The sequence below is a fragment of the Pipistrellus kuhlii genome, unplaced genomic scaffold (assembly GCF_014108245.1).
Source record: "Pipistrellus kuhlii isolate mPipKuh1 unplaced genomic scaffold, mPipKuh1.p scaffold_m20_p_1, whole genome shotgun sequence".
In the NCBI taxonomy this organism is placed as follows: domain Eukaryota; kingdom Metazoa; phylum Chordata; class Mammalia; order Chiroptera; family Vespertilionidae; genus Pipistrellus; species Pipistrellus kuhlii.
In genome coordinates this window covers 21,336,659-21,364,519 of record NW_023425404.1, presented here as the reverse complement: position 1 = coordinate 21,364,519, position 27,861 = coordinate 21,336,659, and the positions used below count along the sequence as shown (strand labels likewise).

Sequence of the window (27,861 nt, the reverse complement as noted above, 5' to 3'; positions counted from 1 at the left end):
CAAATCATGCACGGTATGGGTCTCTAGGCCTAGCCTGGCTTCCATTGCATGGCCTCTGCCACCCTGGGACTCTAGGTGAAGCTTCCCACCCCTGGATGCTCCAGGATGCCGGTGGCCCCTCCACCGCTCCAGGAAACTACCCAGCCCCGCCCTGCTCTGTGAGGCTCCCCTCCCCCCAACTTCCACCACAAATGCTCTGTGAAACTCCCCTGCCCCACCACTGAGTCATGAAATTCTCTGCCCCCTGGGGTGACTGCTTCGCTAAGCTCACAGCCACCCTGCTAAGCAGCACACTACCCTGCTCAGCAGTCCCCAGTCCCGCCCTGCCTGCAACCCCTCATGGTGAGCGGCTTTGGGGCTGGAGAGAGGTGGACTGAGAGATGCTCCAGGTACTTCATGGTGACCAGTCACCTGTTCGGTCGTAAGGCCACCTAGCTCTTTATATATATCAGGCTACGATTATCCTGAAAAATAAAACAGCATGCCCTGCAATCAGAGAATGGTGAAAAGTACAGGGATAAGCTAGGAGGTTAGTGTGTACTCAAAGCCAATTTGGCCATATAATCAATAAGTATCTATACCACATGTGTCAAACACAAGGCCCGCGGGCCAAATCCGTCCCGCCAGGCCTTGCATTGTGGCCCGCACCACGCTGTCATCACTGCACTCCGCTGCGTTTCCATCACAATGACAGTTTATGACTGTTCAGTAAACCATTCGGCCCGCGATTTAGGCTGGATTTTAGATTTTGGCCCCTTCTCTGATTGAGTTCGACACCCCTAATCTATACTGTATTTTTGTGTTGTTGTTGTTAAGCACTGTGCCAAATGTAGCATAGGGTAGGTGGAGAGGAGATATTTACAAAACAGTTTCTTAAGAGTGCTTGCAGAAGACTGCTAGGGTTCCACTGAGAGAGCCACACAGCTCCCTATTGTGTGGTTATAAACTGTAAGAGCATCATGAGTCCAGTTCATTTTCCTAGTAAACCCTCTTTACATCCTCTGGCCACGAGGGGGTGGGCTGAGGCTCCGAACTGTTCTTCCCCAGCTATAAAAGTTGGCTTTTGTCCCACTGCCGCTTTAAGGGAGAGTGATAATAGGGGTAAAGCCAATTTTCATAAGCTAGCCCAGTGGTCGGCAAACTACGGCTCGCGAGCCGCGGTCTGCCGCTCTGTTGACAGATGAGTTTGCCGACCACTGAGTTAGCCTAATGTAGACCTGATTCCTTCGTGGGCTCATAGACCCTGGAGATGTACACATCTTCAAAGAATCGAAAAGGACTGATCTTAGTCCTGTACTAAGGGAGAGTTGAACGCTACACGCCGCGCACGCGCAGTAAGCATCGAGGGTCGGCGCTCGGTCCGGCTGGAGGTGGGGCGAAAGGGGCCGGATGTGACGTCACGGAGCGTGCGCGGTGTCAGGTCGTAGGAGGCGGGGCGTCCGGGCCGCGTTTCCTCGGCTACCGCCGCGGGCTGGACCGCTCGCGGGGCGCTCGGGCTTTGCAGCCATGGGGGCCCCCCCGGGCCTGCAGGCCGACTTCGAGGAGCTGCTCAGCCGCTTCCAGGACACGGACAGCGTGCGCTTCGAGGACTTCTCGGAGCTCTGGAGGAGCATGAAGTTTGGGACCATCTTCTGGTGGGTGTCTCCCGGGCGCCACCCGCCTCTGTCCCGTGCAGTCCTCCTCTCTCCGCCTCCCTCCCGCCTCCCGCCGCCCCGGTGAGGGCTGGAGAGGTGGCAGTCTCCGAAACCCCCCTCCACGGCTCCCGGGGTCTCCTCTGGTGCTCCGGCAGCGCGCTCTCCTTGGCCCATTTCCTAGGCTTCGGTCGCATCCTTCTGCGGCCTTTTCCCGAACGTGTATGTCTGCCTGGCACTCCTCTCCGCTCCTCTCTTCTCCACTGCCCCAGCCTGGCCGAGGGCCCTATCGCTTGTCCTTCTCCAGTCCGGTTCTTCTAGAGCCCCGGTATTTCAAAACAAAAGAAACACCTAGCGAAGACAAGAAGCACGATTGAATTCACGTTACCTATAACAACCAGAGTTCTCCTTCTAAAGTGCACACTTGATCTTGGCACTCTCTTGCTTGCAGCCCTTCCTTGGTTTCTATGGCCGTGGGGACACAGCTCCAATTCCCTAAACGTGGTTGGCCAGACCCTCTGTGATTGGCCTCTGCCCTTCTCTGCAGCTTCATCCACCAATTCCCCCCCCCCCCCCCCCCTCGCGCCCTCTCGCCTCCAAACTCTGCAGGTGTTTGTGGTCCTCTGCCTGGAGCTTTCCCCAACAACACCCCTTTGTCCTTTGTCTCCCCCCCCACCCCATTCCTCACTCAGATTTAAGTTCAAATGACAGTTCCTCATGGAAGCCTTTCTTCACCCTTCTATGTATGCCAAGTAAGGGGTCCTGCTCTTTTTCCCCCCTGCAGCATTCTGCTTATTTTATCTCTCAACTTAACTACATTTTATTATAAGTGCGTAGTTTAAAAGACAGCATTAGGGTTTAAGAGCACAGATTATGGAGCCCACCTACTGTGACTTCTGGTAAGTTACTGGCCTGAGCTTCCTTACCTGTGAAAGAGGGACAACGATAATACCTTGTAGTGTAGTTCTGAGGATTCAATGAGGTAATTAATATGTGTTAAGTGGCCCTCTTTATTGCTATTATTTTTAATATTGCCCTCCATTACGCAGAGCTCTGTGAGGACAGTAACTGGATGCATCTGGTATCCGTTAGCATAATACATATAATGCTGAAAAGGCTAAGTAATTGAATGAATGAGTTCTTGGGATTAAAACGTTGCTGAATAAAATGGGAAAGTTACCTTTTTTTGATGTAAAATAATTACCTACGAAGTTTGTACATTGCAGGGGATGGAGGGTGGAGAGCTGCTTGTTGTACAGTTAATGATAGAGAGACTTTTTTAATAGCTACTACATGTAATGCATTTATAGCTTAATGTATTTAATGCATAGGACAACTCTGAAAAGCTGGTATAATGGATGTTTTATAGATGAGGAAAATGAGGTTTAAGGAGGTAAAGTAATTCTCCCTGATCACACAGCTAGTAAGTAGATGGTAGAGCAGATATGGAAACCTGTATGTTTGCCAGTTTGCAAAACCCATGAACTTTCACTGTAACCCTCGTGGGAAATGTGGTAGTTGAGGAACATTTTGCTGGGGTTACCTCATTTTTTAGCTAGTGAGAAAAAACTAAAATTAAGGGATAAATAGAGGCCACATGAAGAGTAGGGGATTTTTTTTTAGAAGTTATTTTGGCTGCCTGTACTTACAGTAGGTATTTTGCATCCTTTCATTGTATTGATTATTTGAAGAGCCCAGGCTTTGGGAGTAAAGTGGAGTTTACGTTCCTATCCTGCTCCTGCTCCTGTTCCTTGTTTACTTTGGTGAGCTTTTGCCCTGAAGAATTGAAAGGAGGGGGTGGAATGTATTTGTGGTATCTAACTTTTTTTTTTTTTTTTTAATCTAGCTGTCCCAAGGACAAAGGAGGTTTAATGTGAATCCCTGAGTGTACTGAGGAAAATATCCATTATATATTAAAATACATGTAGCATGTGTATTTTATTCTGTAACAATGCTGCTTATTTTGATATAGAAATTCTTAACCAGGAATAATATGCATGCCCCACCCCCTTTGCTCCCTAATTCAGCAAGTCACATTGATGCTTTATGAAGTTGCATCGTGTTTATCTAGTGTACACCTGTGCCTCAGTGGAGGAAATGCAACTAAAGATTAGGTCTTAGTGAAATAAGCCAGTCAATGAAAGAGAAACACCATATGACCTCACTCATTTATGGATAATAAAGAACATTATAAACTGATGAACCAAAAGATAGATATAAAGACAGTAAAGCAACAAGCAGACTGTCAAATTACAGCAGGAAGGGTAGAGAGATCTGGGGGAGGTAATATAATAGATCAACCGAAGGACTTGTATGTATGCATATAAGTATAACCAATGGACACAAAACTGGAGAGGGAGGGCATGTATGGGAGTGGGAAGGGGCATTGGTAAGATATATACACATACAATAATTCAATAAAAAATAGAATAAAATTAATTAGTGGTAGATAAGAAGGCTTGCAAGCGAAGATCCTGATGAATTCTCATAGTAACCTATTATTCCCTTGTGAAGATGTGGGAACAGGGTTAGAGAATATTTTGTTATATAATGACAGGAAGGGAACACTGTAAGAGTAAATAAAAAATTCTTAGTTTGGCTTAAAAAAAAAAAAAAGATTAGGTCTTTGCTTGAACCAGGAAGGGATTAAATATGGAACACCTGCCGAAACCGGTTTGGCTCAGTGGATAGAGCGTTGGCCTGTGGACTGACGGGTCCCAGGTTCAATTCTGGTCAAGGACATGTACCTTCATTGCGGGCACATCCCCAGAGGGGGTGTGCAATAGGCAGCTGATCGATGATTCTTTCTCATTGATGTTTTTAACTCTATCCCTCTCTCTTCCTCTCTGTAAAAAGTCAATAAAATATATTTAAAAAAAAAATAAAGGTATGGAACACCTACTCCATTTCTAGCAGATGCTAGAATATACCTCTTGTAATTTTTGTTCATTATGTATTTACTTAAAGTCATAACTTATTTTCTCTTTGTTTCCTAGCGGTAAAATGAGAAATTTAGAAAAGAACACATTTACAAAAGAAGCTTTAGCTTTGGCTTGGCAATATTTCTTACCTCCATACGCCTTCCAGATCAGAGTTGGTGCTTTGTATCTGTTGTATGGCTTATATAACACCCAACTGTGTCAACCAAAACAAAAGGTAAAACTTGATGAGTTGTTTTCCACTAGCAGAAACACTAAACGGGTACAACAGAAATGCCATTGTTGCAAAATATAAAACATCTGTGAAAGAAGATTTACATGTAGTAACTACTTTTTTTTTTTTTTTTTTTTTTTTTGCTTCTCTTGTTTGCAGATTAGAGTTGCGCTGAGAGACTGGGATGAAATTTTAAAATTTCAACAAGATTTGATAAATTCTGAACATTTTGACGTAGCCTATATTTTCAGGAAGCTACGACTAGACAAAGCATTTCACTTTACAGCAATGCCCAAACTGGTATGTTACCTAAAATAAATTGTTTCTTCAAAAGGAGAAATTATACTTCATTGTCCATAAAGTACCTCAGTCTCCATAATGTGGAAAGATTATTATATAGTTTCCAATATGTGTAGAAAGGTTTCCTAAAATAGGAGAAAGTGCTTTCTGTTAGTTTTTGTTGCAATCAAAATCCAGGCTCTGTTTTTAAATGCAGTGTATTTCCGAATGCCATCTGTTAGGCAGATTGTTAGGAGAGGACATTAAATTCAGTATCTGCATTTGTTCAGTCTTTATTCAAACATCAGAGACGATGCAGCTGAAAGAGGACCAAAGAATTTTAATGTCAGTTGGTGAAAAGCTGAAACTTCCACTAATAAAATATATTTCTTTGATCTTACGGCAATTGAGAAACTAGATTAGAAGAACAGTAGGTTCTATTTCTGGCTCTGTCATCACCTGGCAAATATGGAACTTCTTTGAATATCTGAATCTGTAAGTACTTGGCATGGTGTCTTAAGGATTGTCTCAAAAGTCTAACAGTCTTTAAAAAATGGATTATTTAGTAAATATGTACTTAGTGCTGCTTTTGTTTCATCCATGTTTACTGATAGACAACTTTTGCTGCTGTCTAACTTATTTTCATACTTAAAATACACTTTAAAAGACATTCATTATCAAATAGCTGTCATTTAGAATGAAGAAAAAAGTTCATCGAACTCAAGTTACGGAAGAATTTAAGGAACCAAATGATCGTGTAATGAAACTTATAAATTCTGATGTATTAGAGGTAAGTTTCTTTTATTTCTTGAAATTTGAAAATAAATTATTTTATTGTTAACTATATATTGAGTTTATACCTTAATCTACTGGATAGTGAAAAATTTGGAATGATTTTAACCATAGAATGAATATTATTTTCTCTAAAGTATCAGGAATAATACACCCTAAATATATCAAAGTTTATGGAATAAATCACAAAATACAATAAGAAACAAAGATGTGGAAGACTGGATTTCAACTCTGGATATTTAGGTTCAGATACTGAAACCACCATTTGTATTTGATTTTTTAGGTAGATGATAAAACAGGAATTTAAAGTGACTTTATTTTTTTTAACAATGTGTATTTATTTCCTAAGTTCCTTTTTACAATGCTTATTTGAAAGCCCACTGTTGAAAACTAGGAAGATTTAAGAGAAGATAGGCACAAAGACCTATTTTTTAGGGTGATTGGAGAGGAGGACCAGGCTACGAGATGGCTACTCTTAGAAGCTTCTAGAAATCGAGTACTCTGAAGGCATCCTCACTTTATCTCACATCTTTGGCTCGTCACAGATCTGCTTTGGGAGCTTTTTCTCTTAATTCCTCTGTTAATTCTATTTGTCATGACCTTGACTAGCCTTTGACCCATACTCGTTGATAATCCTTAAATTTAATAATTTTCTACTTGGAAATGCTTTTTTGTCTCTATGTCAGCAGACCTGAATTCTGGTCATGATTCTGCCACTCATTAGTTTTAGTTTTGTGGTTAAGAAGGCATATAAAAGGAAAAGGATAGGATATTGAATCAAACATCTGATTTAAAAAAATATATATTTTATTGATTTTTTTTTACAGAGAGGAAAAGAGAGGGATAGAGAGTTAGAAACATTGATCACCTGCCTCCTGCACACTCCCTGCTGGCTATATGTCTGCGACCAAGGTACATGCCCTTGATCGGAATCGAACCTGGGACCCTTGAGTCAGCAGGCCTACACTCATTCACTGAGCCAAACCTGTTAGGGCAAACATCTGATTTTTAATTCGAACTCTGCTACTTAAATATGACCTTCAGCTAATTGTTTTATTTATAAGTCTTTTTGTTTCTCATTTATACAATTAAAATAATGGCCATTATGTGCTGAATTTTCAACATGTACCAGGAATTATGTTAAATATTTATGTTATCGCCGAAACCGGTTTGGCTCAGTGGATAGAGCGTCGGCCTGCGGAGTGAAAGGTCCCAGGTTCGATTCCGGTAAAGGGCATGTACCTTGGTTGCGGGCACATCCCCAGTAGGGGGTGTGCAAGAGGCAGTTAACCGATTCTCATCGATGTTTGTAACTCTCTATCCTTCTCTCTTCCTCTCTGTAAAAAAATCAATAAAATATATTTAAAAAATATACAATATATTTATCTTATCTCCCTAATCATTATAGTAACCTTGCAGAGGAGGTGGTATTTTCCTGATTTTAAAAACAAGGAAACTAAGAGAAGTTATGTAATTTGCAAAAAAGTAAGGTGCAGCTTGGCTGGTGTTGCTCAGTGGATGAGAGTCCACCCATGAACTCTTAAGAGGTCACCAGCTTAATTCCCAGTAAAGGCACAAGCCCAGGTTGCTGGCTCCATCCCCAGTAGGGGATATGCAGGGGTCAGCTGATGGATGTTTCTTTCTCATCTATCCTCCTCATTTCTCTCTCTAAAAAATCAATAAAAACATATTTAAAAGTAAATAAATAAAGTAAGGTATGGACACTGGATTTGAATGTCCAAGTCTATAGGGCTCCAAAGTCCAAGCACTTTATTTTGTGTCTTAACACTTTAATTTTGTATATTTAGTACATTATACAGAGAACTCTCACTTTTAGAAAATCAGTAGGTTAGGTGGCATTTCTTAATTTTGTACAAATGTGGAACATGATTCTAAGATTGAGGGATTTGCTCAAGGTCACAGTCTAGCAAGTGATAGAACTCAAGCCAAAACCAGGTCCTACTAATGGTCTTTCCCCTGTATTGTATTGCATGTGGTAAAAGAATGGGAGTATAGCACATTGTAAACTAAAAAGTTATGGGCTCCCCATGTCTGGATATTATTCCCCTTTGAAAATCTTGCATATATGAGCACTTACCACTACTGAGCAGTTTCTGATACTTTGAACAGATGTCTGTTATTATATCAAAATTTAGAAATGAATTGAGTATCCCAACTTAGGGATAACTCAGATGTCACTAGTTCCCTGCTGAACTTTGAGCCAAGTCCCAATACTGGTTTTATTTGATTTCTAAAGTGTGCTGTCTTTCTCCTTACCCCATAGGTTTGCCAATTTAGCTGAAGGTTTCTGGGGGAGAAGGGTCTAATTAATGAACAATCCTTCAAATGGTGTCATAAATCCCCTCTATTTTTTTAATCCTAAATTTTAATACTGAAGTAATGTTGAAGTTTTGGGTATAGGCACATAGACTTTGAGACTTGTGAAAGCCAGCACATCTCTGTGGGGATTAGGTGGATCATACAGGAACTTCCAGCTGAGCATAAAGAACTATGTGCAGCCCTAACTAGTTTGGCTCAGTGGATAGAGAGTCGGCCTGCAGTCTGAAGGGTCTCGGGTTCAATTCCAGTCAAGGGCATGTACCTTGGTTGCGGGCACATTTCTAATAGGGGGTGTGCAGGAGGCAGCTGATTGATGATTCTCTCTCATCGATGTTTCTAACTCTCTATCCCTCTCTCTTCCTCCTGTAAAAAATCAATAAAACATATTAAAGAAAAGAACTATATGCATACCCTTGGTATGATAATATAAAATAAAAATGGTTTTTTTAATCAGTAGTGATATTTAATGATATTTATACTACAAATAATTTTTGTTATATCCAGGAATGCATTCATTTATTAAACATTAGTCTTTCCCCATGTAGTGTATGTTAATGTTTTTGAGTTGAATTGAATGAATCCATACCTCTGGAAAGCAGCCTCTTAATTAAATACTATTTTCAGTATACTAAGGCATGTTATTTCTTATAAACACAGTCACTTTGGAATGCCATTTTATTTTGTGTTGGTTTTGCCTGTCAGTTTTTCCTATAAAACTGAATAAAAGACTCGTATTTTCACCTTTAGGAAATGCTGAATGTTCATGATCATTATCAAAACAAGAAACATGTAATTTCAGCTGATAAGTCCAATCCAAACAAAACCCTCAGCTTGGTAAAGGATGATTTCTTTGATAATATTAAGACCATAATTTTGGAGCATCAGCAGTGGCACAAAGACAGGAAGGTATGTGACTGCTTGTTTGATACCTCGCCTTTGCAATTGCAGTAAGCACAGAAGGCTGCACAAGGGTGATAATGTGAGAGGCAGCTAGCTGAGTGGCTGCATTTCTGTGGAGCTAAGATTTGGAGGGCTTTACTTTTTTTTAGCCACTTATTAGCTATGTGATGTTATTTAACCTTAAACAGATTCTATATAGATTACATCTATAACTAATAATAACAATTATATATGTATAATTAAGTAATATATATATAACTGTATAATTATAGAGAAATGAGTTGTCCTGGTGTACCACAGATTTATTGCGTTCTTTAAAATTTAGCATCTTCTGGAGGTTGTGCTCTGTGCATCAAACCCTGCATACAGATGTGTTTTGTTTGGCACAGCATTGTTCCTAACATTGGTTTTAAAATGTGAGTTAATTACTAACATGTAAATATTTGTAGACTTCATGCAAAATTCCAGATACCCAGTTTCTGGTAAAAGTCAGAGTTTTGGCACTCCTGGTCCTGTTTTGCTGCATGGCAGCAGATAGCTAGACCTGAGTGATGGCTGCCTCCACTCTGCTCTGCTAGCCTCGGTTTATTCATTTACAAGTCTCATCAACTCATCTGCACTTCAATTTTCTGACCCAAATGCTGAGGCTAGAGCTACTCATATTCCACATTAGCCTTTTCAGCTGGAGAAACTTTTTTATTCTGGAAACCTAAAGGCCAGCCCTTGAAACCACTACGATCATCTTATTTATTAAATACTTCTAAAAAAAAAAAAAGTAAAAAGCAATTTCTGATTACTTACTGTGATTGTGATAATGTGTTAATGTGTTCTCAAATGCTAGGTAAGGTTTCAGAAATATTTGTTGCTTCTTTGGCTTTCCATTATATAAAAGGAGCTGGCTCAAATTCATTTTAGAAAAAAAATAGAAGAAAAGTGATGAAGAGAAGGAAATACTTTGCTTTCACATTTATTTTCATGAGATAGAACATTTTAGAATGTTTGAATAGTTCATCCTTTCAACAAACTATCTTTAATGATTACTAAGACCTCTGAAAATCTGAAGAAAAGGAGAATAAACCAATTTTTCCTCCCACATAAAATCCTCCTTCATTAGGAGGATTAAGGCATTTTTTTGATGAATTTTAGGATTATTCTGAAACCTAACCATGATCTTAATTGTCAGGTGGTGAACCATCCTATATAATCAAAGGCTAAGATGCAAATTGTCCCTTGACTTGGGAGTTTGACTAGGGGGCGGGACTCCCAGATTGTGAGAGGGAGCAGGCTGGTCTGAGGGACCCTCCCTCCCCCCCAGTGCATGAATTTCATGCACGGAACCTCTAGTACTTCAATAATGTGAAATGATCTTTTAGCTTTTCAGTAATTAAGTAAATGATTCTCATTATTCTGAAAATGACTTGCAATTAATGGTTAGATTATTTGAGTTGTTAGTGTGTTTATATAAATTTTTTTGCTCTTTCAGAATTCATCCTTAAAATTGAAAGATAAAGATGGAGAAGAAAAGAGGAAAGGAAATTCACAAGAAGCAGAGGTCAGGAAAATTCACTGTGATTGCTGATAGGGCAGTATTTGATTGGCTTTTTATTTTATGAGTGGCTATGATTCTATATACTAAGCATCATGATATTTGCTCAGTGTTAATAAAAATCTTAGAAAATTCTGAAACCTGGGTTCTGTGATGAGATAGTCTGCGTTTACTGGAAACTTTGTGTGAGACCACATCAGGTGTCCATTGGGAGTGACAATGTTGACATTTTTACGCAGAGGAAGGGAAAGATGATACTGGAGTGCCAAGGGCAGAATTAGGGTTTTGTATTATGTCTTTTCTCACTTCCTGTCAACCTTGTAGCTGGTGTGGAGTTCAGGCTATTCAGTATTGCTTCCTACTTCTAGAGGTTTCAGCCATCTTAGTGGATGAGACAAGAGCTGTCTTTGGGCGTAGGCCAATGAAGTGGGAATGGCTTCAGCACCAAGGCTTTTGTTCATGTTATCCTCCTTAAGTCCTGAATGAAAATAATCAGTAGCTATGGCACCTGCAGTGAAAATGTGGTGTGTGTTTCTGTATCTTTACTTTCTTGTACCCTTCCTCTGTCTAAAATCTGACTTCTGTGGGTATTCATAATTTCACTTAATGTTTGTGTTTTAACTTTTCCCCTTCCTTTGTATTTTTATTTCCAGTCATGTGACAGGGCAGCATCATTAGCAAAAATAAAATCAAAGGCCTTTGCAGTTGTTCCTCAGGTAAGTTACATCTTTATTAAGGTAATTTAGAAATTGACTTGATGCTTTTTTAAGATTTATTTTATTTTATTGTTTAAAGTATTGCACATAGTAGTACATATATCTCCATTTTTTCCCCATTGACCTTCCCACAGTCTTCACTACCCCTGTCGCATGCCCTCATTCCCCCCCCCCCTTCTCCCCCCCAGTATCTGTGTCCATTGGTTGCACTTACATGCATGCTTACAAGTCCTTCGGTTGATCTCTTCCCCCTCCTCCCCAACACTCCCCAGCCTTACTGCTATAATTTGACAGTCTGTTTGAGGCTTTACTGCCTCTGTATCTATCTTTTTGTTCATCAGTTTATAATGCTCTTTATTTTCCATAAATGAATGAGATCATGTGGTATTGTTCTTTCATTGCCTGGCTTATTTCACTTAGCATAATGCTCTCCAGTTCCATCCATGCTGCTGCAAATGGTAAGAATGCTTTCTTTTTTAAATATATTTTATTGATTTTTTTTTTTTACAGAGAGGAAGGAAGAGGGATAGAGAGTTAGAAACACCGATGAGAGAGAAACATCGATCAGCTGCCTCTTGCACACCTCCTACTGAGGATGTGCCCGCAAACAAGGTACATACCCTTGACCAAAATCAAACCTGGGCCCTTTCAGTTAACAGGCTGACCCTCTATCCACTGAGCCAAATGGGTTAAGAATTCCTTCTTTTTTATAGCAGCATAATATCCCATAGTGTAGAGGTTCCATAGTTTTCTAATGCACTCATCTGCTGATTGGCATTTAGGCTGTTTCCAAATCTTAGCTATGGTGAATTGTGCTGCTATGAACATAGGGGTGCATATATCCTTTCTGATTAGTGTTTCTAGCTTCTTGGGATATATTCCTAGAAGTGGGATTACTGGGTCAAATGGGAGTTCCATTTTTAGTTTTGTGAGGAAACCCCATAATGTTCTCCATAGTGGCTGTACCAAGTCTGCATTCCCACCAGCAGTGCACAGAGGGTTCCTTTTTCTTCACATCCTCACCAGCACTTGTCATTTGTTGATTTGTTGATGATAACCATTCCACAGGTGTGAGATGATACCTCATTGTCATTTTGATTTGCATCTCTCAGATAATTAGTGACTTTGAGCATGTTTTCTTATGTCTCTTTCCTTCCTTCTGTCTTCTTTCAAAAAGTATCTATTTAGGTCCGTTACCCATTTTTTTATTGGGTCATTTATCTTTTTTTAAGTTGTATGAGATCCCTGTAAATGTTGGAGATTAAACATTTATCTGTGATAACAATGGCAAATATGTTTTCCTAGACAGTTGGCTTTCTTGTTGTTGGTTTCTTTTGCTGTGCAAAAGCTTTTTATTTTGATGTAATTCCATTCGTTTGTTTTCTCTTTAGTTTCCATTGCCCTAGGGTGAAGAAATTGCTTCAGCATATGTCTGAGATTTCTCTGCCTGTGGATTCCTCTAGTATTTTTATGGTTTCCCATCTTATGTTTAAGTCCTTTATCCATTTTGAGTTTATTTTTGTGTATGGTGTTAGTTGGTGTTCTAGTTTCATTTTTTAGATGTATTTGTCTAATTTTCCCAACACCATTTATTGAAGAGACTGTCTTGACTCCATTGTATGTTTATGCCTCCTTTGTCAAATATTAATTGAGCATTGTGGTTTGGGTTGATATCTGGGTTCTCTGTTCTATTCCATTGGTCTATATGTCTGTGCTTGTGCTAGTACCAGGCTGATTTGAAAACAGTGGCTTTGTAATATGGCTTGAAATCTGGTATTGAGATCCCACCTACTTTGTTCTTCTTTCTTAGGATTGCTGTGGCTATTTGGGGTCTTTATTTATTCCAGATGGATTTTTGGAGAGTTCTTTCTAGGTCTGTGAAATGTGCTGTTGGTATTTTAATGGGAAGTACATTGAATCTATAAATTGTTTTGTGTAGTATGAACATGGTATGTTCTTCCATCTGTTTATATCTTTATCTCTTTTTTTAGTGTCCTGTAATTTTCCATGTATAAGTATTTTACCTCCTTAGTTAAGTTTATTGCTAAGTATCTCAATTTTTTTTGTTTTGATGGTAAATGGGATTGGATTTTTGAGTCTCTCTTTTTGTAAGTTGACTATTGGTGTATAGAAATGCCATAGATTTCTTGGTGTTAATTTTGTATCCTGCTACATTGCCGAATTAATTTATTAAATCTAATAGTTTTTTTATGGAGTCCTTCAGGTTTTTTATGTACAGTATCATGTCATCTGCAAATAAGGACAGCTTTACTTCTTTTCCAATTTGGATGCCTTTTATTTCTTCTTCTTTACTAATTGCAATGGCTAATATTTCTAGTTCTGTGTAGAACAGGAGTGGTGAGAGTGGGCATCCCTGTCTTGTTCCTGTTCTTAGAGAAAATGGTTTTAGTTTTTTCTCATTGAATATGATGTTGACTGAGTTTGTCATATATAGCTTTTATTATGTTAAGGTATGATATTTCTATTCTCACCTTGCAAAGACTTTTTATCAAGAAAGGGTGTTGGATTTTGTCAAATGCTTTTTCTGCATCAATTGATATGACTTTTTCTCTCTCAATTTGTTTATGTGATGTATCACATTTATTGATTTGCAGATATTGTATCATCCTTACATCCCTGGGATAAATGCTACTTGGTTATGGTGTATGATCTTTATGGTGTACTGCTGGATCTGATTTGCTAGAATTTTGTTGAGGATTTTGGCACCTATGTTCCTGAGGGATATTGGCCTGTAATTCTCTCTCATTGTGTTGTCTTTATCTGGTTTTGGTATTAGTTAGGGTGATTCTGGCTTCATAGAATGAGCTTGGAAGTGTTCCTTCCTCTTGAATTTTTTGAAATAGTCTGAGGAGGATAGGTTTTAGTTCTTCCTTATATGTTTGGTAAAATTCCCCTGTGAAGCCATCTGGCCCCAGGCTTCTTTTTGCAGGAAGCTTTTTGATGACTGCTTCAATTTCTTCCATAGTTATTGGCCTATTGAGATGTTTAGATTCTTCTCGATTGAGTTTTGGAAGGTTGTATTTTTCTAGGAATATGTCCATTTCCTCCAGGTTGTCCAATTTGTTGGAATAAAGTTGTTCATAGTTTTTTGTTTTTGTTTTGTTTTTTTTGTTTTTTAAACAATCTTTTGATTTCTGAGGGTTCTGTTGTTATTTCTCCTCTTTCATTCTGATTTTGTTTATTTGAGTCCTCTCTCTTTGCTTTTTAGTGAGCCTGGCTAGAGGTTCATCAATCTTGTTTATCCTTTCAAAGAACCAGCTCTTGGTTTTGTTGATCTTTTGTATTGTTTTTTTGTTGTTATTTCTGTGTCATTTATACCCACTCTGATCTTTATTATTTCCTTTCTTCTGCTTACACTGGATTTTTCTTGTTGCTCTCTTTCTGAGTGTAGGGTTAGGTAATTTATTACCATTGTTTCTTGTTTTTTTGCAGTAGGTTTGTAGCGCTATGAACTTCACTCTCAAGACTGCTTTCGCTCTGTCCCATAGATTTTGGATTGTGTTTTAATTGTCCTTTGTCGCCATGATGTTTTTTATTTCTTCTTTGATCTCTCTGGTAATCCAGTCATTGTTAAATAGCATGCTATTTAGTCCCTATCTGTTTGATTTTTTGGGTTGTTTTTATTGTAGTTGATTTCCAGTTTTATGCCATTGTGATCTGAGAAGATACTTGTTATGATCTATCTTCTTGAATTTGAAGAGGCTTTGCCTGTGACTCAATATATGGTCTATCTTTGAAAATGACCCATGTGCACTTGAGAAGAATGTATATTCTGTGGCTTTGAGGTGAAATGTTCTGAAGATGTCAATTAATTCCATCTGATCTAGTGAGTCATTTAGGATTGATGCTTCTTTGCAGATTTTTTTGTTTAGAGCCATTGGTGATAGTGGGGTACTAAAGTCCCTACTACGAGTGTATTGCTGTCACTCTCTCCCTTATTATCCTCCAGAAGTTTTTTTTATGTATTTGGGTGCTCCTGTCTTGGGTGCGTATGTTAACCAGAGTTATTTCTTCTTGTTGGATTGCTTCCTTTAGTATAATGAAGTGGCCCTCTTTATCTTTTTTTTTTTTTATGACTTTCACTTTGAGATCTAATTTGTCAGATATAAGAATTGCTACCACCGCTTTTTTTCCATTTCCATTTGCCTGAAAATCCTTTTTCCATCCCTTCACCACCAGGCTGTGTGCGTCCTTTTTTTTTTTTTTTTTCCAGAGGCTGGTTTCTTGTAGACAGCAGATATATGAGTCATGTTTTTTTAAAAATATATTTTATTGATTTTGTACAGAGAGGAAGGGAGAGAGATAGAGAGTTAGAAACATCCATGAGAGAGAGTCATCGATCAGCTGCCTCTTGCACACCCCCTACTGGGGATATGCCTGCAACCAGGGTACATGCCCTTGACCGGAATCAAACCCGGGACCTTTCAGTCCCCAAGCCGACCCTCTATCCATTGAGCCAAACCGGTTTCGGCATGAGTCATGTTTTCTTATCCACTCAGTTACCCTACATCTTTTGATTGGGCCATTTAATCCATTTGCATTTAAAGAAATTATTGTTAGTTACTTGTTTGTCACCATTTTTATTCTTTACCCCTGTGTCCATCTTAGCTTCCTATTTCTTCTATTTACAGCAGACCCTTAGCATTTCTTGCATTGCTGGTTTTGTGGTAATAAACACCTTTAGTCCTTTTTTGTCTGTGCAGCTCCTGATTTCAACCTCAATTTTCATTGATAGCCTTGCTGGTTGTAGTATTCTTGGACTCAGACCCTTCCTTTGCATAACTTTGTATATTTCATTCCATTCCCTTCTTGCTTGATGTGTTTCTGTTGAGAAATCATTTGCTAGTCTGATGAGGGATCCTTTGTTAGGTAACTTTCTGTCTCTCTCTGGCCACTTTTAAGATTCTTATTTTGTCCTTGGTATTTGCCAACTTAATTATAATGTGATTGGGGTCGATCTTTTGGGGTTCATTTTGTTTGGGATTCTGTGAGCTTCTTAGATTTGTATGAATATTTTCTTTCCTATATCAGGGAAGTTTTCTGTTATTATTTCTTCAAACAGGTTTTCTATTTCTTGCTCAGTTTCCTCTCCTTCTGGCACCCCTATTATGTGGATGTTGTTTCATTTTGTGCTGTAAAGTTCCCTTAGGCCAGTGATCAGCAAACTCAATAGTCAAGAGAGCCAAATATCAACCTTACAAGGATTGAAATTTCTTTTGAGAACCAAATTTTTTAAACTTAAACTTCTTCTAATGTCACTTCTTCAAAATAGACTCGCCTAGGCCGTGGCATTTTGTGGAAGAGCCACACTCAAGGGGCCAAAGAACCGCATGTGGCTCGCAGGCTGCAGTTTGCTGACCACGGCCTTAGGCTCTGCTCCTTCTTTAAAATTTTTTTCCTAGAAGCTGCTCTGCTTGGGTATTTTTTCCTACCTTGTTTTCTAGCTCACTGATGTGGTCCTTTGCTTCTACTGTTGATGCTTTCTATTGAGTTCTTTATAGCAGTGATATCATTTTTCATTTTTTCTTGGTTCTTACACATATTGTTGAATTTGTCGTCCATTCTTTTCATCCACCTTTGACCATTTCTCTGAATTCTTTCTCTGACAGGTTGCTTGCCACCATTTTGTTTACTTCCTTTTCTGCTTATGCCTGCTTTTCTTTCATATGCGGGCTGTTTCTTTGGTCTCTCCAGGTGTCTGGTTATATAGTTCTCTCTCTCCTGATTATAGTTGTTTTTTTTCCTCCAGGCTGGCAGTTCTGTTTCCAAGTGATGCAAGTTTGGCAGAGGCACAACACAATTCATCTGAATAATGGGAGGCTACATTAAGATAGCCTACAGGTGTCAAGCCTGTCTCTGGTCTTCTATTTCTGTTAGGCAGCTATATAAAATAATAGACCCTCCTCTTCCCTGGGCGCACAGCTTTAGGTCAGCGGTCAGCAGGTCAGGTCCTTTTGACTTGATGCTTTTTTAATTACACTTTTCTTATTCATCTGAGTAATACATGTACATAGTTTTAAAAGGCTGATAATACTATATAGTTTGTATAACGTTTCCTGTTCCCCACTTCCCATCACTGTATTCCTAATCTCAAAGGACCTGTCTTTAACTTTTTCTGTTTTATTTGTTTATTTACTTTTTATTATTATTTTTAAAGATAAAATTTTTAAAAATATATTTTTATTGGTTTCAGAGAGGAAAGAACAGGGGGAGAGAGATAGAAATATCGATGAGAGAGAATCATTGATCTGCTATCTCTTGCCTGGTTCTTGTTGAGAATCAAGCCTACAACCCGGGCATGTGCCCTTGACCGGAAATAAGCCCAGGACCCTTCAGTCCACAGGCTGGCAGGCATTCTATTCAATGAACAAAATTGGCTGAAGCTATTTTTGTTTATTTTTTTTAAAACTTTTTAAATTACTTCTGGTATTTACTTGGAATTTTGATGCCATTATTCCTTTTATTTTAATCCTAACCTGAGGATATTTTTCCATTGGATTTTTAAAAATTTATTTATTTTTAATATATTTTATTGATTCTTTACAGAAAGGAAGGGAGAGGGAGAGAGAGCTAGGAAGATTGATGAGAGAAAAACATCAATAAGCTGCCTCTTGCACGTGCCCTGCTGTGGATGTGCCCACAACCAAGATATATATCTTTGACCCGAATCGAACCTGGGACCCTTGAGTCTGCAGGCTGATGCTCTATCCACTGAGCCAAACCAGTTAGGGCTCCATTGATTTTTAGAAAGAATGGAAGGGAAGGGGAGAGACAGAGGATCACGGATGTGAGAGAAACACATAGATTGATTGCCTTCTGCACTCATTCTGACCAAGGCAGGGGTGAACCTGCAGCTGTGCCCTTGACAGGAATTTAACTCAGGACCCTTCAATCCATTGGCTGATGCTCTATCAGTCTATCTAATGAGTAAAACTGGTTAGGGCGATGTTGTTGTTCTTAATTGTCTTCCAGCTTTTGTTTTCTTGTTCTTTGAAGGTTTTAGGATTTTCTCTTAATCCCTGGTGATCTGAAAGTTCATGATTATGTAACTTGATGTAGGTAAATTTCCATCATTGTCTTTGGCTCTCATGGTAGCCTTCAGTTTGGAGGAGTTTTTTTGTATTGTTTCTTTGATAGAGTTCTTTGCTTCATTTTTGCTTTTGCTTTTCTTGAATTTTTTTTCTTCTGTTTTTAATCTGTTTTCAGAGAGATTTCTTAAACTTTCTCTTCTGAACATTACATTGAATTATTTTATTTCTACTGACATTTTTCATTACTGATTTTTTCTTCTTTGAATCTTTTTCTAGTTAAAAGTATTCTTTTTTTTCTGGATGCATCATTTTATCTCTATTGATGTTAATTATAGGGTTTTTTTTTTTAAGTTTCCTCCTTTTCTCTTGGAGTTCCTATTTTGCTGGCTTTTTCAAATGTTTGAAGATTCTTGGATCATTTTTCAGAATGGTCATGTGGAGATACAGCATTTTAATCTCAATATTTCTTTTTCAGTTAGTCAGTACTCTGCTTAAGCATTGACTGGTCTGGTCTAACTAAAATGTCGTTGGACTGTCCCTCCATTTCTCATCTTTGATGTTGCCTTCACTGTCTTCAAATGCTATTCCTGACTGCTCTTGCCTTGCTTATCCTAGATTCAGGAAAGGGAAAATTTGTTTCCTAACAGTTCAACAGAATTCTAAAATTGAGTTATGTCAGTTATGACACAGATCATATGCCCACCCCCGAACAAAAACCCTGTGACCTCTGGGTTGCAAAATTCATATTTTACTAGATCAGGGCCACATGGCCAGACCTGGAGCCAGGCATAAAATAGTTCCACTCAAAGCACATGGTGGAAATTAAGGAAAATGGAATATTAGAAGAAAAGAGAATAGGTTATCAGGCAGTAAAGCATAGTACTTGTCCTTTATGCCTCCATTTTCCAACCATGCAGCTACAACTACATCTTAACCAAGTTTGAGTAGATGGTGATAACAACTGTTAAGAACTTTTCCTATCCTATATAATAATCCTATATAATAAAAGGGTAACATACAAATTGACCCTACCATTGGAATGGCCAGGAACAACTGGTTACTCAAAGCAGGAGCTGCCCCCTCGTGGTCAGTGCACTTCCACAGGGGGAGCTGTGCTCAGTCACGAGCCGGGCTGATGGCTGTGAGCACAGCAGTGGTGGTGGAAGCCTCTCCCGCCTCCTTGGCAGTGGGCCTAAACCATCAGCTGGACATCCCCTGAGGGCTCCTGGGCTGCCAGAGGGATGTCTGACTGCCAGCTTAGGCCCAATCCCCTGGGGTATCGGGCCTAAGCTGGCAGGATCCTCCGAGGGATCCGAGACTGGGCACAGGCCAGGCTGAGAGGGCCCCCCCCCCCCCAAGTGCCTCCATATGACAAATATTGTAAATCTTTCCTCATATTTGTGTATTTTGTCTTTATGAGCTGTATTCATTTTGTAATTCATTATAGTTAATTGGATTTCTTACTCTTAAGGCTTCCAAGTCAAGGAGGCATCGCCAAGTCAAACTTGACTCTTCCGACTCTGATTCTGCTTCTGGTCAAGGACCAATAAAAGCAACCAGGGGAAAAAGAAAAAAAGATTCATTGAATTCCCCAGGAAGGAAGAAGTTTTCCAATAAAAGCGGTAATTTTTTAAAGTGTTTTTGAGACTCTACAAGGGAGAATGGATTTTATTTATAATCTCCCCTCACTGATTTTTTATTATTAAAAAGGATTAAATACTTGCTTGACTGAGAACCTTATGAGATTTAATATTAAAAATAAATTATCTTAGATTCCTAGAATCTTACTGCTAAAAGAGACCCTAAGAGAGTCATAAAATCTATTATTTCATAGATGATGAAATTTTGGACAATATCTATACTAATAAAGGGTAATTTGCTACTTAGACCAGGTTGACTGGGCATCTTCTGGACATCCAACTTCCTGCCAGGCTGGGAGGGGGGTAGTTAGTGGGTGGCCAGGATGGCAGGGGGGCAATTAGCGGGCAGAGGGCAGTTAGGGGCAATTAGGGGCTGATCAGGCCAGCAAGCAGAGGCAGTTAGGGGCAATCAGACATGCAGGTAAAGGTGGTTAGGAGCAATCAGGCATGCAGGTAGAGTGGTTAGGGGCAATCAGGTCAGCTGGCAAGGGAGCAGTTAGGGAGTGGCTAGGCTGGCAGTTAGGGGGCAACCAGGCCAGCAGGGGGGCTGTTAGGGGGTCATCAGGCCAGCAGGGGGGCATTTAGTGGTGACCAGGGTGGCAGGGGACCGGTTAGGGGATGATCAAGCAGGCAGGTAAGTGGTTAGGGGCAATCAGGCGAGCAGTTAGGAGCCAGCAGTTAGATTCCTGTGGGATGCGGCCTAAACAGGCAGTTGGACATCCCCTGAGGGGTCCTGGATTAGAGAGGGTGCAGGCCAGGCCTAGGCACCCCCCTACATGCCCCCATGCACGAATTTTGTGCAACAGGCCTCTAGTAGATTTATAATATAACTTGCTTAAATTATTATAGCTAGACAGTTATAGAATCAGTCTAGAACTTTCCAGATCATACTGTATTATTAGTTCTTGTGTGTGAATAAGTTATAAGCAATAACATTCTATAAACCATATTTCCCTCTGGGCTGCACTAATTAAGCTATACCTGTTTTTCTTTTGAAATAGTGTATCTATAAAATTACCTTTGGTATTTGTTTCTTAAAGAAATGACTATGTATTTTAATAGTTTAAATTTTAAAAATTATACAGATAACATGTAATCATCATACATAAAGTTGGGGTTTGATTAGCAGGCTCAGGGTAAAAAAGGAGCACTGGAAACATTAAATATTTAATGAATAATATAAAACACATTCCTCACTACTACTGGGAGTAGCATGGTAGGTAGGTGGGTACAAACTAAAAATAGGAACACTAAGTAAAAGGCTGTATTGGAGTAATGATTATCTGACCAGGTGGTTGTAGGAATTAGATGAGCAGATTAACAGATATGACAGCTAATGTATATCTATAAGTAACAAGATATAGAGAGTGATGGGGAGGGATTAGATAAGGATGCTTAATGCTTAAACAGCTGAGAGAATATTGGTGCCTTTAACAGAAATAAGAATCACAGGATGAAGTTTTTATTTTGGTGGGAGGGGTGGATGGATATATACCAATCTGCCTTTTCAAGCTCAATTCCTACAATAGCTCACTAGCACATAAATAGGTTCTCAGTATATTGATTGGATTTACTAGGTTTGTTTTACTTAAGCTTTGGCTATACTTGCTCACCATTCTTAGAATTTAACATGCACATTTCTGAAGGACGTTAATGATGATAAGATGATGAAGGGGATCTTATGTAACCTTATTATATGCCCAACTTCTTTCACGTGTCTAAGTCACCTAGCTGTTAAATAGAGCTGAGGCTTGAATGCATGGCAATCTGCCTGAATCTTTAATGGCTATTCTTGCTCTCTCAGATAATTAGAAATGTGGATCTGGAGCTCAAATTAGACATGCACTTAAGTAACTTGTATTTGAGCTGCATGTGTAGTAATCAGTAGTTTTGAGGTTGAGCAATAGTCTATTATTTTTAACTAGAGGCCCGGTGCACGAAATTCCTGCACGGGTGGGGGGTGTCCCTCAGCCCGGTCTACACCCTCTCCAATCTGGGACCCCTTGGGGGATCTCTGACTGCCAGTTTAGACCCAATCCCACAGGGCGAGATCAGGCTGACGGGAGCATTGAGGTGTCAGTCAGGCTGGCAGGCAGAAGCTTTAGGGGCAGTCAGGCAGGCAGGCGAGTGGTTAGGAGCCAGCAGTCCTAGATTGTGAGAGGGATGTCCAACTGCCTGTTTAGGCCTGCAGGCCAGCAGAGGATCGGGCCTAAACCAGCAGTCAGACATCCCTCTCACAATCTGGGACTGCTGGATCTTAACCGCTCGCCTGCCTGTCTGCCTGATTGCCCCCTAACTGCTCTTCTGCCAGCCTGATTGATATCTAACTGCTCCCCTGATGGCCTGATCACTCCCAGTTGCCCTCCCCTGCTAGCCTGATTGCCTACAACTTCCCTCCCCTGCCATGACCCACCTCTTCTGCCTGGACCCGCCGCCTCTTGGAGACACTGGGACCAGCCTTCTCCATGCTGTGTGGAGCCACGAGACCCCCAGGCCTCACTGCGCAGAACGGCCACTGGGACCTGCCTCTGCTATGCGTGCAGCCATCTTGTTACAGCCAATTTGTAACGGCCATCTTGTGACAACACGAGGGCATGATGACCACCTAGGCTATTATTAGTTTAGAAGTTTGTATGAAATATTGCATTATAAAATAGTTGAATCATATGTAATCATTTAACAAATACTTATTGAAGCTCACCTATATGCCAGGCACTTTTCTAAGTGCTAGAGTACATCAACTTAAACCAAAACCTATCCTCATGAGGCTTACATCCTAGTGGGAGAGGCAGACTATAAATAAATAGTATATCAGGCAGTAGAAGTGTTAACAGAGAAGAATGAGGAAGCATCTATACTAATAAAAGGGTAATATGCTAATTAGACCAGATGTCTTCTGACGAAGCTGGGCTCAGGTGAAGCTAGCTGAGGTCCCGGGTGCCTGCAGGCAGCCTGGGCAAAGTCAGCCAGGGTCCTGGGTATCTGTGGGCGGCCCAGGTGAAGTCAGTTGGGGTCCCGGGTGCCTACGGTGGCCTGGGCGAAGCCAGTCAGGTCTCATGTGCCTGTTGACAGTGGGAGGAGGGAAGCCTGGGTCCCAGGTGCCAGAGGGAAGCCAGGGCTGGCAGCCAGGGGAAGGAAGGCCTACTCTTGCAGGAATTTTCGTGCATCGGGCCTCTAGTAAGGAATAGTGACTCTTGGGAGGGGGTTACTCTTGGGCCATGGTGTTATGCTTTAAATGAGACTTGATCTGACAATGGTATCTGATAAATTTGAATAAATTTCTTCAGACAATAGAAGGTTGATGTAGAAAATCTCCAATGTTTTGGAAAATGCAAAGTCAGTGGCAAATTATAACTAGAGAAATATGTCTTATAGAGCATATGTGGTGATAAAAGGAAGTGTGTCTTCATTCAAAAACAAGGCTGTTAACTTTAAAATTCATTTATGATTAATTAATATAGCAAAGTAACACATCTGATTATCCCCTGATAGCAGCAGATAACATACTGTGCTGTGTATGAAAAGGATTAAATAAAATACCTGTATTTGGCTAATTTTGTTTCTTCCCCTGTCCTCCATTTTTTTTAATGGAAGAATTAGAGACTGTTTCAAATCATAGATACAAATGTATTAATACTTAAAGATAGATATTTTAACGTGCATATTTCTGTTTACCATTACAGTTTAAGCTTTTAGTTTAAACATCTATTTTTTTTATAATAGTGACATTACTTGTATAAATATTTTTTTCTTAAAAATTAACATTTTTTTGACATAAAACCATTTTTTGTTTATTTCCAGATGACAAACAGAATGCACATAAGGAAGATAGGTGTTTGAGTCTGAGTATGCCTGTAATTACAGAGGATGATGAGGAGAACGGAAGTCAGAGTGAAACAGGTACAGATGTGATTTTGTCAAACTGGGAAAGAAAGCTATACTCAGAGTATTAAGGTTTAGAACCCTTGAAGATAATGATGGTTCTGTGTTTTTGTTTTTATCTTTGGCACATTGGAAAATTTTAGTATTAATCATACTGTTAATCTACATAAGAGTAGAATTGGTAATCCATATAGGATAATGCCTAATGACTTTCTTTTTTTAAGTTTCTTCCTTTTTTTTCTTTTTTTAAAATATATTTTATTGATTTTTTACAGAGAGGAAGGGAGAGAGATAGAGAGCTAGAAACGTCGATGAGAGAGAAACATCAACCAGCTGCCTCTTACACACCCCCTACTGGGGATGTGCCCGCAACCAAAGTACATGCCCTTGACCGGAATCGAACCTGGGACCCTTCAGACTGCAGACGGACGCTCTACCACTGAGCCAAACTGGTTTCGGCTTTTAAGTTTCTTTAAAATATTTTTGTTTTGAATTGATCTCAGAAATGGAGAGGGAAAGAGAGATAGAAGCAATCAATGATGAGAGAGACTCATTGATCAGCTGCCTCCTGCATGCCCCACACTTGGGATTGAGCCTGCAACCAGGGCATATGCCCTGACTGGGAATTGAACTGTGACCTCCTGGTTCATAGGTCGACATTCAACCACTGTGCTTATCACTGATTTACCCCTAGACAGCTATTTCTAGATGGACTGAGCCACACCAGCTTGTCATTTGGGCTATGTATTTATTCAGCAAGCATTTATTGGGTGCCTCTTGTTTTTCAAGTACTTAGCTAAATTTTTATAATATATAAAGATACATACTATAATAATTTAAGAACCATATTATTTTAATCACGGTGATTGTAGATATGAGTGGATCTGAGCACAGTGACTGGCCCACGGTGGACCTAAGTAAATAGTTGTTGAATGTTTTATATCAGTCTGTGTCCCCAAGGACCTTAAAGTTTAGTGTGGGAGGAAAATAAGCCAGGATACTATGGTGAAGAGAAGCAGGGTGCTATAGAAGCATATGGAAGACAAAGAATAGATCATTAAAAGCGATTATTTGTTCCCTCAGAAATTTGAGCATTTCTGTGGTTAGCTTATGTCAGCATAAAACAGTCCTTTACAGTCTTGTAGTGAATTTCAGATCTTAGTTTCTTTCCAGTCTTGCTTGGGGCTTTTACTGTGTGTAAACTATTAATCACACACATACCTTATGGCCAGCTGAGAAGTCCTGTTTGAAAATCTATCAGCTTGTTATTGTTAAAAATTTGGTTTTCATTGATCATTATTACATATGCACATAATTTATTTTACAGTTCAAATAATTTTTTAGTACTCATAAGAAACCAGTCTTCTAACTCTGACTCCCATTTATTAATCCCCAGAGACAACCACTTTTGACACTATTACTAATTACCTTTGTGTCTCTAAATAACAAGTTTATGATATTGCCATTTCTTCAATATTTCAATTCTGTGAATTACCTGTTGGCCTCCCACCGAGGAAGGTGAGAGTTTAATTCTCTCATATTCTTTACCTCTCACCCCAAACACATGAATGCTTCCCAGCCCCACCCTCCCAATATGGTTATTATTTTATTTGTGTTGGTATTCAACATTTACAAAACATTATTGGCCATGGATTAGACTGTAATTTTTTCTTAATCTGTGTGTTTATTATTTTCCCTAGAGAGTTTATAACCTTTTTGCCTGATTTTTTTTTTCATGTGCTTATCACGATTTACCCCTAGACCAGTGTTTCCCAAAGTGTGGTACGCGTACCCCCAGGGGTATGGGAAGAATTTGGTGGGGGTACACGTTGCACCAGAGTTTGGTGGGGATATGCACTGCAGTGCTTAGCTGCACCTAATTCTACGTTCTCATGAGTACGAGGGGTACTCAGCATTACGAAAATTATACAAGGGGTACACACATATGTCAAAAGTTTGGGAAACACTGCCCTAGACCACTCTTTGATTGTATAAATCTCCTCTTGATATATTCAAACACATTAGGCATTTTATCAGTTTTATCTTTTTTTTTTTTTTTTTTTAAAGATTTTAAAATTGATTTTTAGAGAGGGGGAAAGAGAGAAACATCGATGTGACAGCAAAAACATTGATCAGCTGCCTCTTGCACACCCCCTATTGGGGATCAAGCCCACAACCAGGGTATGTGCCCAGATCAGAAATCGAGCTACAACCATTTTGTGCATGGGACAGATACCCAACCAACTGAGCCACATAGGCCAGGGCACTTTCATATTTTTAATGAAGTCTCTTCCAGACCTGTGACACTCTGCTTCGGACAGTTTGTTTATGTGGCCTGCTGCACTCTGTGCTGACTGCTGTTCTCTTCTAGCAATCTCTTTTCTCTTAATCTTTTGTCTTTCCTTATTCCTCTTCCTATTACTCCCCTTTTGTTTTGCACTGGAGGGGAATATTTTCATTTTTTATGTTTTTGAATCTTCTATTGTTTTTAATTACCAGTAACTATAAGGTTTACAGCTATTTCTAGAGGGACACCTATTATCGTATTGGATCTGGTGTCTGCTATGGTAGCCAAAAAGATGTATGGTACTAGTATCCTGGGTTACATTTTCAGGTTTAAGTGAAGTGAAACTGAAGTCTTAGGCTCTTCATCTCTCTTAGCACGGGCGTGGGTACCTTTCAGATTGGCACACTGGATCCATGCTAAGTATAGGGAGGGCATACCCATATGTTTATTGTTGAGTAGGATTTAGGATGACTAGAGTCTACATTAGTAAGTTTTCAACTACAATATCATTTTGAGGGGGAAAATCATATATATTAATATGTCAGGTTTAAGATTTCTTGTTGGGAGTTTTGCTGTGATGGCATTCTTATTTAATACCAATTGAATATCTATATAGTTTCAATGTATGTTATTTTTTTAGACCTGACAGACTTCTTAATTTTATATTTTTAGAGGTGGCGTCACTGAAGAGGAAAAGAAAACCCAGAACAAAGAGGCTGGTGTAGTTTGATTTTGAGCTTTCCAACAGGAGAGTTACGTTTTGTGTATTTAATAGGAAGACTGCCGCTGTTAAAAACAATCCTTCTGGGAAATGGAGGTTATATCTTTGACATGACAATACTTTAATATAGTTCTAGAACCAAAATACAAATACTTAGAGTAAGAACTCAATCAAATTTATTTCCCACATATTCTTTTATGAAATCTGTGTAAGTGGAGAGAGAATTTGATTTATAATATAATAGAGTAATCCTATTATTTGCAGATTTTTAATATTTCCTATAGCTTTTGTGCTATTATACTACATTAGTACAGTTTTGGTAATATTATTCTTAAAGTCTTTTTTTCTTGAATTATTAATGCTAATGGTTTTGTATCTACACTCTGGTAATGGATTTATTTTGTATATTATATAAGTGCACTAAAGTTTTTGTCTTATTTGCTTTAGTTTTTTAATATATGAAACTTATGTGGTCAGTAACTTATGTGATTGATATCTTAGGAAGCTCAGTTTCTGCTTCTGTCATCAATTAAATATTTTTTGGTGCTTGTTTTAAAGCTCCCTTTGGCTTAACATTTATGTATGTATATATTCTGTTTATATATGTATAGATATATGTATGCATCTCTCTCTCACTCTCTCTCTATATATACATATTACTAGATGCCCAGTGAACAAAATTTGTGCACTGGCGGGGGAGGGGGGGTCCCTCAGCCCAGCCTGCACCCTTCCCAATCTGGAACCCCTTGGGGGATGTCCAACTGCTCATGGGATTGGGCCTAAACCAGCAGTCGGACATCTGTCTCACAAGCTGGGACTGCTGGCTTCCAAACACTCGCCTGCCTGCCTGCCAGCCTCATCACCCTCTCCTCTGCCAGCCTGATCGATACCTAACTGGTCCCCTGCTGATCCGTTGCCCCCA

The 27,861-nt window shown here is 39.4% G+C and overlaps 1 protein-coding gene across 1 annotated transcript; it reads left to right on the top strand.

Moving 5' to 3' along the window:
* The first annotated feature begins 1,416 nt into the window (after positions 1-1,416).
* Positions 1,417-27,634, top strand: SNAPC1 (small nuclear RNA activating complex polypeptide 1). The gene is made up of 10 exons (XM_036434690.2): positions 1,417-1,634; positions 4,628-4,787; positions 4,944-5,084; positions 5,749-5,853; positions 8,943-9,101; positions 10,579-10,647; positions 11,295-11,357; positions 19,881-20,031; positions 23,851-23,949; positions 26,891-27,634. Exons 1-10 carry the CDS (start codon positions 1,507-1,509, stop codon positions 26,941-26,943), a joined length of 1,128 nt encoding a protein of 375 aa, XP_036290583.1. The 5' UTR covers positions 1,417-1,506; the 3' UTR covers positions 26,944-27,634.
* The last annotated feature ends 227 nt before the right edge of the window (positions 27,635-27,861 follow it).

Coding starts and splice junctions, on each gene's coding strand:
- SNAPC1 (XM_036434690.2), top strand. CDS start 1,507: ATGGGGGCCCCCCCGGGCCTGCAGGCCGACTTCGAGGAGCTGCTCAGC. Junction 20,032..23,850: donor GAAGTTTTCCAATAAAAGCG/GTAATTTTTTAA, acceptor GTTTATTTCCAG/ATGACAAACAGAATGCACAT. Junction 23,950..26,890: donor CGGAAGTCAGAGTGAAACAG/GTACAGATGTGA, acceptor TTATATTTTTAG/AGGTGGCGTCACTGAAGAGG.